Genomic DNA, 18,098 nt, shown 5'->3' on the forward strand with positions numbered 1-18,098 from the left:
CTGCCCCATAAGGGTGTCTCCAGCACAGCAGTTCTCCCATTGTAGATGCAGGTCGTCCTCACAACCAATTGGCCTGGAGGTCAATTCATTACAGTGATACCAACAGCAATCAAGACTTAACTACAACAAGACTGTGCACACAGCCCACAAAGGAGTGTACCAAGAGTGTCCACCTCAGGTAATTGGGAGGGCTGAGCCACTGGGCCCTAGCACACAAGCCACTCTATCAACACAGGGAAGCAGCCAAAATGTGGAGACAAAGAAACAGGTCACAAATCAAAGAAATGGAGGAAAGCACACTACGGGATATAGAGTAAAGAACCACGGTTATAAGGTTACTCAAGAATCTTCTAGAAACCTCTGAGAAATTTAGTGAGACTTTCAAGGATATGAAAAAGGACCAATGAGAAATTAAGCATACACTGAGTGAAATAAAGACTAATATACAGAGATCCAACAGCAGACTAGAGGGTCCCAAGAATTAAGTCAAAGATTTGAAATATGAAGAAGCAAAAAACATCCAACCAGAAAAGCAAAAAAGAAAAAAGAATCCAAAAATGTGAAGATAGTATAAGGAGTCTCTGGGACAATGTCAAGCGTACCAACATCCAAATTATGGGGGTGCCAGAAGAAGAGAGAGCAAGATATTGAAAACCTATTTGAAGAAATAATGACAGAAAACTTCCCCTACCTGGTGAAAGAAATAGACTTACAACTCCAGGAAGCGCACAGAACCCCAAACAAGAGGAATCCAAAGAGGACCACACCAAGACACATCATAATTAAAATGCCAAGAGCAAAAGGCAAAGAGAGAATATTAAAAGCAGCAAGAGTAAAACATTTAGTTACCTACAAGGGAGTATCCATACCACTGTCAGCTGATTTATCAACAGAAACTATGCAGGTCAGAAGTGAGTGGCAATAAATATTCAAAGTGATGAATAGCAAGAACCTACAACCAAGATTACTCTACACAGCATAGCTATCATTTAGAATTGAAAGTCAGATAAAGAGCTTCACAGATAAGAAAAAGTTAAAGGAGTTCATCACCACCAAACCAGTATTATATGAAATGCTTAAGGGTATTCTTTAAGAAGAGGAAGAAGAAGAAAAAGGTAAAGATAAAAATTATGAACAACAAAGTGACAACTAATACATATCTATCAACAAGTGAATCTAAAAAGCAAGTGAATAAAAAATCTGATGAACAGAATAAACTGGTGAATATAATAGAATCAGGGGCATAGAAAGGGAGTGGACTGACAATTCTTGGGGGGAAGGAGTGTGGGGGTGTGGGAGAGATTGGACAAAAATCTTAAACCTATGGACGAAGACAGTGGGGGCGGTAAGGGCATGGGATTGGGGGGGGGAACCGGGTGGATGGGAGCTATGGGGGGTGGGGAAGAAGAACAACTGTAATAATCTGAACAGTAAAGATTTATTTTAAAAATAATCCTATATAATAAAAACCTAATATGCAAATTGACCAAACAGCAGAACAATCAGTGGAATGACCTGTGCTATGAGGTGCACTGACCACCAGGAGGCAGATGCTCAACTCAGGATCTGCCCCCTGGTGGGCAGTGTGCTCCCACAGGGGATTCACTGCTCAGCCAGAAGCCAGGTTCATGGCTGGCGAGCAAAATGGTGGTGGCGGGAGCTTCTCCCACCTACATGGCAGCACTAAGGAGCAGCGAGCTGAGTGGTCAGAAGCAGCAAGCATGTGGGCGGTAACAAGGGAGGGATCCTGGACTGTGAGAATGCGCAGACTGGGCTGAGGGACACCTCCCCCACTCCAGTGCACGAATTTGTTCACCGGGCCTCAAGTAATAAAAAAAAAAAATTAAAATAGCAACAGCATATTTCACAGATATACAACACATACTCCAAAAATGTGTATGGAACCAAAAAAGACCCCAATTAGCCATAGAAATCTTGAGAAAGAAGAACAAAGGTGGAGGGATCACAATACCAGATATTGAATTATACTCCAAAGCCATAGTAATCAAATAGCCTGGTACTGGCACAAGAACAGGCATATATATCATGGAACAGAACAGAGAACCCAGAAATCTACCCAAGCCATCACGCTCAATTAATATTTTACAAAGTAGGCAAGAGAAAACAGTGGAATCAAAACAGTCCCTTCAATAAATATTGTTGGGAAAATTGGACAGATAAACGTGCAAAAAAATGAAACAATACACAAACATACAACATACACAGGTGTAAACTCAAAATGGTTAAAAGACTTCAATTATAGGTAGGGAAACGAACAAGTCCTAGAAAAAGCCATAGGCAGCAAAATCTCAGACATCTCTCATAGCAATGTGTTTACAGATACATCTCCCAGGACAAAGGAAACTAAGGAGAAAGTAAACAAATGGGAATAAATCAAAATAAAAAGTGTCTGCACAGCAAAAGAAACCATCCACAAAATGAAAAGGGAGCCCACAGTATGGGAGAACATATGTGACCAGAATATAGTGATAAAGGGTTAATATCCAGAATATATAAGAAACCCATACAACATAACCAAAGGAAAACAAACAATCCAATTGAAAAATGGACAAAAGGACCTAAATACACACTTCTCCAAGGGGAACATACAGATGGCCAAGTGACATAGAAAAAATGCTCAAGTAAGTGACCATCAGAGAGATGCAAATTAAAAGGACAAGGAGGTATCAGCTCACACCTGTCAGAATGGCTACCATCAGCAAATCAACACATGACAAGTGCTGGCGAGGGTGTGGAGCAAAGGGAACCCTCCTACTCTGCTGGTGGGAATGCAGGCTGGTGCAGCCACTAAGGAACACAGTATGGAGTTTCTTCCAAAAATTAAATATGAAACTGCCATTTGACCCAGTGATCCCACTTTTAGAATATATGCTCAGGGACCCCAAACACCGATCAGAAACAGTGTATACACCCCTATGTTCACAGCAGCACAATTTGCAATAGCTAAGATCTGGAAACAGCCCAAGTGCCCATTAGTAGCTGAGTGGATAAAAAGTTGTGGTACATTTATGCCACGGAATACTATGCAGCAGTAAAAGACAAGGATCTCTTACCCTTTGGGACAGCGTGGAGGGACCTGGAGAGTATCAGGCTAAGTGAAATAAGCCAGTCAGAGAAAGACAAGTATCACATGATCTCACTCATATGTGGAACCTAATGAACAAAATGAACTGATGAAGAGAATGGATCCAGAGACCTGGAAGCATGGAGCAGACTAGGGAATCTCAGAGGGAAATCGTGGTAGGGTGGGTGGGTGGCAAGAGGTCAACCAACAAGCTTGTATGCATATAGGCTTAATCCAGGGACACAGAAAACAGGATGGTGAAGACCTGGGGCACCGGGGCAGGCTAGAAGGTCTCAAAGGGGAATAAAGGGGAACATGAGTAATACCTTCAACTATAAAGGAATAATTTAAAGGAAAAAGAATTAGGACTTGGACCCTCAGACTCCCACTGAACATGGTCCCTGTGTCACCATCTTCTCTCAAGTGGGGTCAAGACCTCAGCTATGAAATACTCTTCCTCATGAATATGCAAAAGAGAGGAGGCAGATCAGGTTAAATGTGGGTAAGTCTGTGTCCTGAGGGCATCACCCACAGCCACACCCTCCCCTACAGAAGGGCTCCCAGCACAGCCCTCACCATGGACTGCAGCTGGAGAACCCTCCTCCTGGTGGCCATGGCAACAGGTAAGGGGCTCCCGTCCTGGTTAAGGAGGGTCCAGGGAGAGTCCAGGGGGATTCCACTCACTCCTGTCTCCTCCCACAGGTGTCCACTCCCAGGTGCAGCTGGTGCAGTCTGGGGCTGAGGTGAGGCAGCCTGGGGCCTCCGTGAAGGTCTCCTGCAAGGCTTCTGGATACACCTTCACCAGCTACTACATGCACTGGGTGCGACAGGCCCCAGGACAGGGGCTTGAGTGGATGGGGTGGGTTTACCCTGGAAATGGAAACACAAAATACGCACAGAAATTCCAAGGCAGAGTCTCCATGACCGCAGACAAGTCCACGAGCACAGCCTACATGGAGCTCAGCAGCCTGAGAGCCGAGGACACAGCTGTGTATTACTGTGCAAGAGACACAGTGAGGGGAAGTCAGTGTGAGCCCAGACACAAACCTCCCTGAGGAGACAGCAGGGCTGGGCTGCAGGTGGCGCTCAGGACCAGCAAACCCAGGTCCCAGCTCAGAGGCTGTCCCTGGAGGAGTTGTGAGGGCTTCCTATTGGGGTCAATGCTTCCTTCCCTCCTCATGTCCCCAGGGCAGGTCCTGCTTCCTTCTTTGTGTCTTTAATGAGATTCTCTGCAGGAAAAAAGCAGGAAGTGGCTGTGTTTCAGATCTGGTCGACTTCTCCTCTGAGCCCTTCCTGTCACCAGGTCCCTGATGGTCGCTCTCTGGGTTGACAAGGAAAACATTGTAGGGGTTCCCGTCCCCTCACTGAGAGCGACGTCCCCCTGCCTCCACGCAGTGCTGAGCAGGGAACACGGAGTCCAGGCCCCAAACCTCACCTGAGGGTGTCAGCCCCTCGCTCTGCCCCAGGAGGAGCCCTTTGGGGGCAGTAAGCCTCTTGCCTCTCGCTGACATGGCTGCACGTGGAGGTGGAGCTCGGACCCTGCAGGTGCTGCCTCTCTGTGAGCCTGGAAGCGCCCACCTCTCCGTGTGCCCCAGATGGAGGCAGGAAGCCCTGCTGGCCCTGTTCCCCGTGGGTCTCAGAACCTGGTCCCAGGGGACATGTCCCAACACCGTCCCGCTTCCCCTGGAGAACCACCTGCATCCTGAGAACCTGCTGAAGGAGACCTGGTCCCACCTACCTCTGCTATACCTCCAGCTCCGCAGACACCACCCCATCCTCACCCTCTGTCCTCTGCCGCCCACACTCTCACCCCATGGGGCCTGCACAGGACGTCCCGTGTGGATGTGCTCTGCCCTCTCCTTCCCGCCCTGGTAGGTTTTACCTTAAATGCAGCCCCACATCATCCCCTCATGCCCATCTCCTGTGCCAGGTCCTCCCTGAGATGCCAGGGCCAGGGCCACTCAGCCGCCCTGCTGAGTCCTCGGGCAGTGCCCACATGTGATGTCAGAACGTGAGAGCCCCACCTGTGTCAGGTGGAGACACAGCTGAGCACTGAGCTCAGAGCAACTCCAACAGCTCACACCTGTGCTGAGGGACCTCCAGGGGCCCGTGAGCTGCAGAGCATCGTGCTGGACAAGCCCATGGCGACTGGGTCAGAGGGCAGTCAGGGAAGGTCCGGTGCCTGGTCACCTATGATGTTGCCAACATCTTCTGACCAGAGCTCAGGTACACAGGGAGCTCCGTGAATCCTAATAGTGCAAGAAGAGCCCAACCAGCAGGGCTCACAGGTTGAGCATTGACCTAAGAACCAGGAGGTCACCATTCGATTTCCAGTCAGGGCACATATCTGGGATGTGGGCAACAACCCCAGGGTGAGACATGCAGAAGGCAGCCAATCAATAATTCATTCTCATCATTGAGGTTTCTATCTCTCCCTCTCCCTTCCGCTCTGAAATCAATTAAAACTTTTTGAAATAAATATATTAAAATGTTGCAGATTTGATTCACAGTCGAGTCATATATGGGAGGCAACTGATCAATATTTTTCTCTCACATCTATGTTTCTCTCTTTCCTTCTCTCTCTCTCCTTTACTTTCCCTCTAAAAATGAATGAATATATCCCCTGGTGAGCATAATGAAAACAATATCTATATCTATACCTTGTGTACATCTACAAATACATTTTCATCTGCATCTTTATCTCTATATCTATCTCTACATCTACATCTATATCTATATCTATAAATCAGTGAACATATTCTTAGGTGAGGATAAAGAAAAGAATATTTATGTTTATCTCCATATCTATATCTATATATAAACCATCTATAATAATAAAAGCATAATATGCTAATTAAACCCGATATCCTTCCAGAAATCCTACCGAATGAAGCTCAGAAGCGGTAGGGGCCAAGTCCCTTGCACAAATTTCATGCATATGGCCTCTAGTATATCAATATCTACATCTATATCTATATCTATATCTATATCTATATCTATATCTATATCTACATCTACATCTACATCTACATCTACATCTACATCTATATCTATATATACATCTACATCTACATCTACATCTATATCTATATCTATCCTATCTAATAATAGACAAATATGCAAATTGACCATACCTCTGACACACCCACAAGCCACGCCCACCATCCAATCAGAGCAAGTATGCAAATTAACCCAACCAAGATGGCTACAGCCACAGAGAGCAAGGTTTCCTAGGTAACAGAGGAAGCCAAGCTTTCCGCCTGCCCTGGCCAGGCCTAAGCCTCCACTCAAGCTACAAAGTTTCAATTATAGAAGGTAAACAAATTCAAACAAATGGCGGCAGAATGGAGCTTGAGAGAGCAAGCCAGGGTTGCCGCCGGCAACAGGGGAAGCAAAGCTTTCCACACACCCTGGCTGGGCCCACCCGCTTAAGGCAACATAGTTTCAATTATAACCCCAACACAAATGGCTACCAGCCTCGGAGTGAGCCCCAGGCTTGGCTCCGCTCCAGGCTACAGAGTTTCAATTGTAGAAGGAAAATAAATTCCAGATACCAGGGCCTCTGCTTGTGTTGCCAGGGGGCGTGGCCCACCTGCAAACCACCACAGGCCCCTCGCTCAGGCCACCCCACACCCCAAGGGAATCCCCACCTGATCCGGGATGCCCTTCAGGGCAAACCAGCTGGTCCCCACCCCTGTACCAGGCCTCTATCCTATCTAATAAAAGAGTAATATGCAGATTGATCATCACTGCAACACACAATATAGCTGCCCCCATGTGGTCAAAGATCCTGCCCCCATGTGGACACAAGATGGCCACCACAAGATGGCCAGCAGGAAAGGGCAGTTGGGAGGCACCCGGCCTGCAAGGGAGGGCAGTTGGAGGTGATCAACCCTACAGAAGAGGGCAGTTAGGGGTAACCAGGCCAGCAGAGGAGGGAAGTTGGGGGCAAACAGGCTGCAGCAGAGTGGTTAGGGGGTGATCAGGCTGGCAGGCAGAAGCGGTTAGGGGCAATCAGGAAGGCAGGCAGGCAAGCAGTTGGGAGCCAGCAGTCCTGGATTGTGAGAGGGATGTCCGACTGCCCGTTTAGGCCCGATCCCACTGGGATCGGGCCTAAACGGGCAATTGGATATCCCTCGAGGGGTCCCAGATTGGAGAGGGTACAGGCTGGGCTGAGGGACAACCCCCCTCCATGAACGAATTTCGTGCACCGGGCCTCCAGTATCTATAGAAATCCATGGAAACAGAGCCTCATTGATGTTATCCCTAAGCAGTCACTGATTGTGGGCATCATCATCTGACCTTATCTTAGCACAATTAACCCCGGGGGAATTAGCCACACAAATACATGCAGCTGAAAATCACACAGCACTGCATTCCTTCCCCAGATTCCTGGAGCCAGGGGTACAGGCCTCATGGGATCCCAGATGTGGCTCTCCTCTTGCAGCAGCAGCGATGAGGTCTCTGCTTGGCACATCGGATCAGGAAGGGGGATTCGGTTTGGGGGCCGTCACTGTCAGAGGTCCTTGTGCCCCTCCCTGGCCTGGCACGGATCCATCTGAGGCTCAGCTGTTCCTCTGCCTTCCTGGTAGGGAGCTGAGGGGACTGCACCCAGACTGGGGCGATCAGCGAAGGCAAGCTTCCAGCCATCCAGCACCAGTGGGGCGCAGGGATCAATGCGGTCAGCGATGGCTGCGCATCCAGCGGTCAAGCAATGATCGAAGAGGTCTCTTGGGGACCCGTTTTTATAGCCTGTTCGCGCCCCCAGCAGTCCAGGTGTTTATCTTATAACCACGTCAGGGCTGCAAGGGTTCATCAGCAATTACCCAGGTGAACATGTGTCTTCCCAGCGAGTCACTCTCAGTCAGTAATCAATCAGAAACAATGTATGCACCCCAATGCTCATAGCAGCACAATTTGCAATAGCTAACATCTGGAAACAGCCCAAATGCCCATCAGTAGCTGATTGGATAAAAAAAATCTCTGATATATTTATGCCATGGAATACTATGCACCAATAAAAGAGAAGGATCTCTTAGCCTTTGGGATAGCATGGAGGGACCTGGAGAGTGTCATGCTAAGTGAAATAAACCAGTCAGAGAAAGACAAGTATCACATGATCTCACTCATATGTGGAACCTAACAAAATAAACTGACGAACAGAATGGATTCAGAGACCTAGAAGCATGGAGCAGACTAGGGAATCTCAGAGGGAAAGCGTGGTAGGGTGTGTGGGTGGGGAGAGGTCCACCAACAAACTCCTATGCATATAGGCTTAATCCAGGGACACAGACAACTGGATGGTGAAGACCTAGGGCACCCGGGGCGGGCTAGAAGGTGTCAATGGGGGATAAAAGGGAACATGAGTAATACCTTCAACTATAAAGGTACAATTTAAAGAAAAAAGAATTAGGACTTGGACCCTCAGACAACCACTGAACATGGTCCCTGTGTCACCATCTTCTCTCAAGTGGGGTCAAGACCTCAGCTATGAAATACTCTGCCTCATGAATATGCAAAAGAGAGGAGGCAGATCAGGTTAAATATGAGTTAGTCTGTACCCTGAGGGCATCACCCACAGCCACACCCTCCCCTACAGAAGTGCTCCCAGCACAGCCCTCATCATGGACTGCAGCTGGAGAACCCTCCTCCTGGTGGCCATGGCGACAGGTAAGGGGCTTCCATCCTGGTTAAGGAGGGTCCAGGGAGAGTCCAGGGGGATTCCACTCACTCCTGTCTCCTCCCACAGGTGTCCACTCCGAGGTGCAGCTGGTGCAGTCTGGGGCTGAGGTGAGGCAGCCTGGGGCCTCCGTGAAGGTCTCCTGCAAGGCTTCTGGATACACCTTCACTGACTACTACATGCACTAGGTGCGACAGGCCCCAGGACAGGGCCTTGAGTGGATGGCGAAGGTTGACCCTGAAGATGGAGACACAAAATACGCGCAGAAGTTCTAAGGCAGAGTCTCCATCACCGCAGATAAGTCCATGAGCACAGCCTACATAGAGCTCAGCAGCCTGAGAGCCGAGGACACAGCCGTGTATTACTGTGGCAGACACACAGTGAGGGGAAGTCAGTGTGAGCCCAGACACTAACCTACCTGAGGGGACAGCAGGGCTGGGCTGCAGGGAGCGTCCATGACACCAGGGGGAGCTCAGGACCAGCACAAGGCCCAGACCAGGAGCAGGTGGAGAGTTGAGCAAAGATACCATTTCCTACTCCTTCTTGAAATAGTTTTGATATGAGGCTTAGCCACAGAGCTCACAGGAAGCCCTGTCCTAGGTCTAGTTTTAGGGATTGTGTTTGTGAACAAAAAGAGGGCTCTGTCCTAAATCTGACAAAACTCAGTGACTGACAGGACCCTCACAGGAGGCTCTGATCACACATTCCTACCTGGGCAGTCCTGGGCGTGGGCACGCCCCAGGCCTATGACTTCTTTACTAAAAGGCTCCTCTTTGCCTTAAGCACCCCTGTCTATGGTTCCTGTGCATCTGGGTTAACACACCTGTGACATCAGCATGACCACCCTCAGGAGAGCACCTCCTGTTCACTGTCCTGGCATCCAGTCCCCGCCTTGCTCTCTCCCACCTCCATGTCTCCTCACCTTCCCTCCTTAACTTCAAATGCACAAACGCAGCTGCAATTGATTATTCTCCGGAGCATTGGAGCTCTTGCTCCCCAACAGTTCTTGTCTGTTTGGATCCAATGACATTTTATAAAACATTCTCCACATGTTTGCACATTTCTTACATCAGCATGTTGTATTTTCTTCATTTACAACATATGTTCACACAGGTTTCTTCCCCGTGTGCAGAGGGAAGTGCACACAATTATTACAAACCTGTTACCTGGACGGGATGAGTTGAAATGCGTTCACAGGTGTTGGAGATGAGACAAATTTGAGTTGGTTGAAATGGATGTAAGTGTCCCGTCCATTTCGAGTCTGGTAGGCGTAACTGGAAGGTTGAGCATCAACCTCTGAACCAGGAGGTCACGGATCAACTCCTTGGTCAGGGGCACATTCCCGGGTTCCAGTCTTGATCCCTAGGGATTGGGGAGCAGTAGACAGCCGATCAATGATTCTCATCATTGATGTTTCCATCGCTCCACTGGCCTCCTCTCTGGAGTCAAGGAAAGTGTATAAAGAAGGAGAAGGAAAGAAAGGAGGCTTCCCCAGCTGTGCCATCTCCCCTGTGACACTCTGGCAGGTTCCCCTGCTGGTGGAATCAGCATAAAATCCACAACATAAATGAGCCACTTTGAAGTCATTGACATGAGAACCTCTAAGCCTGTGGGGAATATTTGTAAGAGTTTATTTGAGCCAAACTTGATCACCGGAACAGCGAGCCCAGCTTCTTCTGTCCCCAGGATCAGGGGTCACCAAGTCCAAGAATGAAATCAGGGATCAGAAGGTTTAAGCAAAATCATGGAGCGTTTATTACAAGCAGATTCAGGCTCCCCGCACGGGGAGGGGCCCCCTGATGGGCTGCCCCTGAAGCCTGTGGTCTCGGGTGTATGTGTGCCACCAGCCTGCTCCGTGTCCACCCATGTGCCCACCTGATTGGCCCTCATTGTTCCTGCCCAGCAAGGGGCCTGCAGGTCCCTGTTCCCTGTGTGCGTTCACCTTACTGTCCCAGGCCCTCCCTCGTTTCCCAGGCCTCCTGCTCTGAGTCCAGAAACATTCTGCTATTTCTGCCTTTTCAGTCCCTGTGGTTAGGCTGCTCAGACTGCTGAGTCTGCCCCTGCCTACCATCCACCTGCCTTGGTTTCCCATGGACCCTGCCCTGTCTGCCTGCCCGTCAAGCTAACTCCCCTCAAAGCCACCCCTTCTGGATGTGTGTCTGGGGTCCTCCAGGAACAGGAAGCTCATCTTCCTAAAACACAGGCTCTCCTTACAAAGACCAGAGTCACTGCTCAGCCCTTGCTCGTCCTCCCACCTCTGCTGGCCTGGGATGGGCGCTGCCCCCTCTGTTCTCTCTGTTGTTGGTAGATTTCCAGGGCGGTTGCTTTTCTCCCTTCTCATTCTCTGTTTGTTCAAAAGGGGTCACTGAGCAGAAGGGGCAGACGCAAAATGGTGGCTTAGGCAGCTCCAAACTCTTGTTCCTCCACAAAAGCATCAAAAACCAAAACGAAACTCTCAGAACTGGCATCTGTCGGGCTCTCAAACACAGTCAGACCTGCAGCAACTGAGCGAACCCCGAGTCAAGTACATGCTACTCAGAGAGGGAAAGAGCCCGGCTGGTGTGGCTCAGGGGCTGAGCATCAGCCCAGGAACCACCAGGTTATGGGTTTGATTCCCATTCAGGGCACAGGCCCTGGGTTGCAGGATCAATCCCCAATAGGAGGCATGAAGGAGGCTGCTGATCATTGATTCTCTCTCATCACTGATGTTTCCATCTCTCTCCCCTCCATTCCTCTCTGAAATCATAAAAATATATTTTAAAATAAGAATTAAAAATGAAAAGGAAGAGAGAAGGAAAGTGTTCCAATTATGCCCCAATTAATTGCTTATCTGTCTAGACTTTGTGGGACAAACGCAGGTGACCAGGGGTCAGTAATAATGGCCTATCCCCTGGTACTTCAATGTCTAGACAGCTGAGCTGAACCAGAACACCTGACACACAAGACAGAATCAGTATGCAACCACACAGGGTTTATTTACCTATTCCTAGTGGGTCCTGGGCTCCAGCAAAGGCCACCCGGCGATGCACACTGAAGGATGGATGACGAAGACGGAGACAGGCAGGCGGCCGCAGTTGGTTCAGGCTCACACAGCAGAGCAATCAGGGGCTTGTCTCTCAGAGCGACGTGGAGTCCTCCTCTTATCGGGCAGGACACCTCAACTAAAGATGGTCTCGGGGTTATATAGACCGGGGTAAACAAGTTGTGTCCTTATCAGTGTGGGCCAGACGGTGTGCCTTATGCTGGGAGCAGGGCGTTTACACTTTAAGGGCTCAGAGCTTTTACATCAAGACAGTGGGGTGTTCATTAATTTTGGAAGTTACAGAGTACTGGGGGTTTCCATACAGCACACATTTCACACAATAATTATTTCATACATTAGAGGGGTTACATTATTATAACAGAAGACTTCGTGGTGTTTGACCTGCCCATGCCTCCCCTCCCCAGCGAGATCGCAGTTTCCAAGTGGTGGTGGCCGCCTTCCCAGAAGAACAAGAAACCACAGTCCCAGATCCCTGTGTCCGTCTGTCCTCACCTGGGGCTGTGGGAGGATGGACACAGGTGGCCGCTCTCCTCCGGGAAGGGAGGTGCTCACCTGCCCCCAAGGACGACGTGGTGCCTCAACTCTCTACCCAGGGTTTTGCTTCAAGAGCCAACATATTCCTTTTTAAAATCATTTTTGTAATTAATTAATTTTATTATTTATTTAATTTTTATTACTATTTTGTTTGTCAATCCTCACCGAGGATACTTTTTCATTCATTTTTAAGGCGAGTGAAAGAGAGAGTGACAGACAGAGACGAACATGGATAGGAGAGAAACACGTGGATTGATTGCCTCCTGCACCAGCCCCGACCAGGGGAAGAAGCTGCAAGCAAGGTAAGTGCCCTTGACCAGAACCCAACCTGGGACCCTTCAGTCCACAGGCCCACACTCCATCCACTGAGCCAAACCAGCTAGGACTCCTTTTTTAAATGATAGAAATTCCCTCAATTTGAGAGGCTGAGAAACAGGGCTTTTCCACATTAACAGCAGGGAGGTCGAGGGAAATGTGTGCTTTCAGGAGGCAGCTGTGTGCTTGTGAGAGTGGCAGCAGGTTAGAGACCAAGGATTCGGCCACAGCATCCAGCCCAGCCTCTCCTGCCTCCTCACATGCATAAGTTAGAGTTTTGTGGACGATCTGATTGTGGAAAATAACAAGGAGAATCTTTTGGTCTCAAAATAAAAGCATCATTCAATGCAAATTCTTATTCCCAAACCCCAGAAAGGCGACACGGCCCATGGTGGGTGAAGGAGAGTGAGAGGAAGCCCCATCCATGCGCCTCTGGGGGAGCACCCCTGGGTCCTCATCAAAACCCTGAGGAAGGAGGACTCTCAATCCTGGAAGCTGCCCCCAAAGGAATGGGGTCAGGGAGACGGGTCTCAGGAAAGGAGGGAGGGAGGGCGGGTCAGGATGGGACCCCTTGTGGCCAGCATCCTTGAGTCCTCTCCCGTCTGGGGTCACCCTTAGGATGACAAGGTCAGGCATGCACCCCAGGGTCACAGCTGCACCCTTATATGCAGAATCCATGCAAATGGGACTCTCCTCCTGCTCATAAAAGGGGGCCCTTGCCCGACATGTTGGGGAGACACCCAGAACCCAAGCGCCTGAGACAGGACCCCAGCGGCTCCACCATGGACTTGGTGCCAAGCTGCGTTTTCCTCCTGATCATTTCTCAAGGTCATTGTCAGGAGTGGGGAGCGCTGAGCCCTGTGCCTGTGCCTGTTTGTGCTTCCATGTGATTCTAAGTCCCCCTGTGTCTCTGTGTTTGCAGGTGTCCAGTGTGAGGTGCAGCTGGTGGAGTCTGGGGGAGGCGTGGTGCAGCCTGGGGGGTCTCTGAGACTCTCCTGTGCAGCCTCTGGATTCACCTTCAGTGACTACTACATGCACTGGGTCCGCCAGGCTCCAGGGAAGGGGCTGGAGTGGGTTGCATACCAGTACATAGGTAGTAGTGGTACAAATTACATAAACTACGCCGACTCTGTGAAGGGCCGCTTCACCATCTCCAGAGACAACGCCAAGAACACGCTGTACCTGCAAATGAGCAGCCTGAGAGCCGAGGACACAGCCGTGTATTACTGTGCAAGAGACACAGTGAGGGGAAGTCAGTGTGAGCCCAGACACAAACCTCCCTGAGGAGGCAGCTGGGCTGGGTTGCATGAAGCATCTAGGAAACCAGGGGGCGCTCAGGACCAGCAAACCCAGGGTCCCAGCTCAGAGGCTGTCCCTGGAGGGGTTGTGAGGTCTTCCTATTGTGGTCAATGCTGTCTTCCCTCCTTTTGTCCCCGGGGCAGGTCCTGCTTCCTTCTCTGTGTCTCTAATTAGATTCTCTGCTGGAAAAAAGCAGGAAGTGGCTGTGTTTCAGATCTAGTTGAACTCTCCTCTGAGCCTTTCCTGTCACCAGGTCCCTGATGGTGGCTCTCTGAGTTGTCAAGTGTTAAAGTAAAAAACATTCAGACCTGTAAAGAATTTTGTAACTTTATTTTAGCCAAACTGTTGACAAATACTGGTAAGCAGAACATCAATGAATTGAGATAATGTTCTTGAGAATGGAGGGTTACATCTGTGTTTATACTTTGCAATCAAAGGAAAGGGATGTAGGTGAGTTACATGCAATTCATTGGTAATGGATTAGGGAGGTGAGAGATAGCAAAGCAGGGAGACCTCTGGGATAGGGTGAAAGTGAAATGATGGACAGGTGCTTCTTTTACAGAGATGGATACAGGATACTTTAAGGTAATCGACAGCTGACAATTAACTTGTTAACAACCACAATGAGGGAATGTCCTGGTGCCCTGAGGAGTCTGGGGTAAAGAGGAAGTTACAAGTTACCCAGAAGTCTCACAGATATGTTATCTTAGAAAGAAAAAGGCAAATGGCTCAGTAAAGATCTAAGTTGATCTTTGTAGAGAAAATACTGGCCTAGGACATGACTACCCACCATAACCTGTTTGTAGTTAAATATTTAATTTTCAGACCATGTTTTGTGGTTATGTCAGGTCTCTGTGAGTTTGTACAACTGCCACGCAGGCCTCCCCTGAGCTTGTCAGGTTAGCATGTGGCTCCTTTCGTCCACACAAGGAAAACATTGTAGGGGTTCCCATCCGCTCACTGAGAGCCACGTCCCCCACCCTCCACGCAGTGCTGAGCGGGGAACACAGAGTCCAGAACCCAAACCTCACCTGAGGGTGTTAGCCCCTCGCTCTGCCCCAGGAGGAGCCCTTTGGGGGCAGAAAGCCGCTTGCCTCTCACTGACATGGCTGCACATGGAGGTGTAGGTCGGACCCTGCAGGTGCTGCCTCTCTGTGAGCCTGGAAGCGCCCACCTCTCCGTGTGCCCCAGATGGAGGCAGGAAGCCCTGCTGGCCCTGTTCCCCGTGGGTCTCAGAACCTGGTCCCAGGGGCATGTCCCACACCTGTCCTGCTTCCCCTGGAGAACCACCTGCATCCTGAGAACCTGCTGAAGGGAGACCTGGTCCCACCCACCTCTGCTGTGCCTCCAGCTCCGCAGACCCCACCCCATCCTCACCCTCTGTCCTCTGCCGCCCACACTCTCACCCCATGGGGCCTGCACAAGACATCCCGTGTGGATGTGCTCTGCCCTCCCCTTCTCGCCCTGGTAGGTTTGGCCACAAATGCACCCCCAGGTAACCCCCTCATGCCCATCTCCTCTGCCAGGCCCTCCCTGGATCCGAACGCTGCCTCCTGGGGGGTCCCTGGAGCGAGTCCTGTGGGAGACGCTGGGGCGGCACATGGTGGAAGCGAAAGGACATGGTTCCGTCCAAGAGTCCAGCAGAACTCATAGCGCCTCCTACAGGTCTCACCCGAGGTTGTGGGAAGGGATGCCAGCACAGTGGTCACTCAGAGGAAGGTAGGCTGAGAGCAGAGAGGGAACCGCCCAGGAGGCTTAGGAAAGGCTGGGGAAGGCGAGGGCGGGTCTGACCTCAGGCGATGAGGTGCAGGAGGCTCCTCCTCAGAGAAGGGACAGGAGGAAACCTCCATTTCAGACTGATTTCCGCCCACTCACCAAGAGCTGCGAGAGGCCCCGCTGCTGAGGGCGCAGCAGACCGAGCTGCAGGTCCCAGTCCCCCTGTGCTCCGAGCAGAGGCCTAGGCCACGCGTGGGAGGAGAGCTTTCCAGGTACCAGAGCGAGGCGCATGGAGAGCCCCTGGGAGGGCAGGGCGGCTGTGTCTCCCCTCTGCCTGTCCCCCGAGAAGCGCCGCCCTCACCACTGCCCCCTCCCCAGGAAGGCCTCTGAGAAAACCCCTTTCCCAGCAGCGCTGCCCTGGGCGCGTGTTCCAGGAACCCCACGTGGAAGCCTGTGGGCAGAAAGGTGACCTCCTGCCCTGCGAGCCCTCCTGTGTCTCCATCCCCTGTCCCTGCGGGAGGCGGAGCCCTGGGCGGGCGGCCCTCCAGGCCCTGGCACAGCTCCTGTGCACCCCTCTTTCTCAGCCAGACTTCCCAAGCACCTGGGCGCCCTGGAGCCACAGGCAGTGCCTGGAGGGCCTTCTGCACACCATGGCCTTCAAGAACAGTCCTCAGGGCCGACCCCGACCCGCTGATGACTGTGCAGCGTGGGCATCCAGAGAGCAGCGTGGGGGGAGGGTGACCGTGGTCAGTATTTTGGGGACCACAGGCAGTGGCCCCGCCAAGAAAGATGGTGCACTTGAGACTCTCAGACCATCGGGTGCTTCTGGCGGGAGGGGCCCCCAGGGCTGCTTGCTGGTTGTGGGGGGAGAGGCCCTGATGCCCCCTTCCATGTGTCCCCGACAGCAAGGAGGCTGAGAGGGCCCGTGCAGACCCATCTGTGACCTGCCCTGAAGGAGTGCCAGCCAGTCTTCAGGATGGAGATCCCAGAAGAAGGCAAAGGCCAGTGCAGTCCAGGTCAGCTGTGCGTTCTCCACACCGTGAAGGTGGACGTGAGGAGGGTGTCGCTCATCAAGAAACTTGAGGAAAGACTGACTGCTTGGCCCATGGAAAGAGAGCAATTCCTGTCCCAAAGTGTCCAACGCTCCAGGTCTCCCTGGCGTGTGTACGTTTCCGAAAGCCGCTGGTCAGTGTCTGTGTTCTGTGTGTTCATTTGAAGTTCCCAGAACTCTGAAGCCGGTCAGAAACTCGTCCTTCCTTGGGCTCTGGGATCGGAGGGCGTTTCTCGTGCTCTCTCTGCCTCAGTCACAGGACAGGAGAGGCTGGCAGGTCGGAGGAGCCTCAGCTGGTGCTCCGGGAGCAGTGCAGAAACTTGACTGGGTTTTGCAAAAACAGGAAAACCAAAGGCATTGCTTGGATGCTCTTTTACATCAGTATCATTTTATATTGGCTGACTTTTTATCACATTTGAAGACAAGCTTGATGAAAGATTTTTGGTCTGAAGTTTATCAATGATGTTTACCTTTTGGGAAGTGAATGAATTGAATTTGTATTCCACTATTTAGTAGAATGTACGAAAGAGCTAATGAGGTCCTAATCACCCTCTATAGAAGCAGATCAGATCGATTATGGCTTTGTAACCTCTCTCCTTGTTGAATTTGATATGTCACCAGAATTGGAGGAAAAACTTTTTTATAAATAACTTCTTAATAAAAAAACAACAACTATGATTTCTTGTGTGATTTTCTGTGTGTGTGGCAGATGGATAAGAGGCAGCAATGAACCACAAGTTGTTAGAAGTCAAATTAAAAAGAAAATGGACTATGGTCCCCCATTTTACATACAGTGATACAAAATGAGCAAAAATTGATAGAGAAAAAAGGTCCTTATATCTGTACTAATACCACATGTAAAGAAAGTGAGAAGAATAATTATAATTATAAGTAAGCAAATGATGGTGATGATGATGTTGACAATGATGATGGTGGTAGTTGTGGTGGTTGTGATGGTGGTGATAGCATTGGAAAGGAATCGTGGTCCAATGTCTTGGTGGGAATCTGTCCTTTCCCTCCAATCTGTCATCGGCTTTTTCAAAGGCCTGTGTCAACTAACAGTTGGGCCATTGGGGACTCAATCCCTAAAGGCATCTGAGAGGAGGTGCCTGCTTTGTTTACTTATAAGAAGTCATTGTGTGTGTGGACAACCACCATGTCCACAGAAAATGAGAAGAGTGATTATAAGTAAGCACATTGTGGTGATGATGATGATGTTCATGATGATTGCAATGAAGATGATGGACTGAGACAGGAGCCCTGGTCTAAGGGAATGAAGGCTCCTCATACAGACACACCATCACCTTGGCGCCTCCAGTGAGGAATGTCCACTCTTCCAGTGAGTGTGGAGAGATTTCATAAATGGGACCCCAAT

General features: G+C 50.3%; 1 pseudogene and 1 gene segment (V, D, J or C); both read left to right on the forward strand.

Annotated features, from left to right (window-relative positions):
• The first annotated feature begins 3,662 nt into the window (after positions 1-3,662).
• LOC129148935 (immunoglobulin heavy variable 1-3-like) lies at positions 3,663-4,396 on the forward strand. The segment is given in 3 exon segments: positions 3,663-3,708; positions 3,788-4,108; positions 4,389-4,396. Coding segments are annotated over 3 exon segments (375 nt in total).
• Positions 4,397-8,709: 4,313 nt separating this feature from the next.
• LOC129148936 (immunoglobulin heavy variable 1-69-2-like) lies at positions 8,710-14,217 on the forward strand (annotated as a pseudogene).
• Positions 14,218-18,098: the final 3,881 nt, after the last annotated feature.

This window comes from Eptesicus fuscus, chromosome 5 (genome assembly GCF_027574615.1).
Source record: "Eptesicus fuscus isolate TK198812 chromosome 5, DD_ASM_mEF_20220401, whole genome shotgun sequence".
NCBI classification, from domain to species: domain Eukaryota; kingdom Metazoa; phylum Chordata; class Mammalia; order Chiroptera; family Vespertilionidae; genus Eptesicus; species Eptesicus fuscus.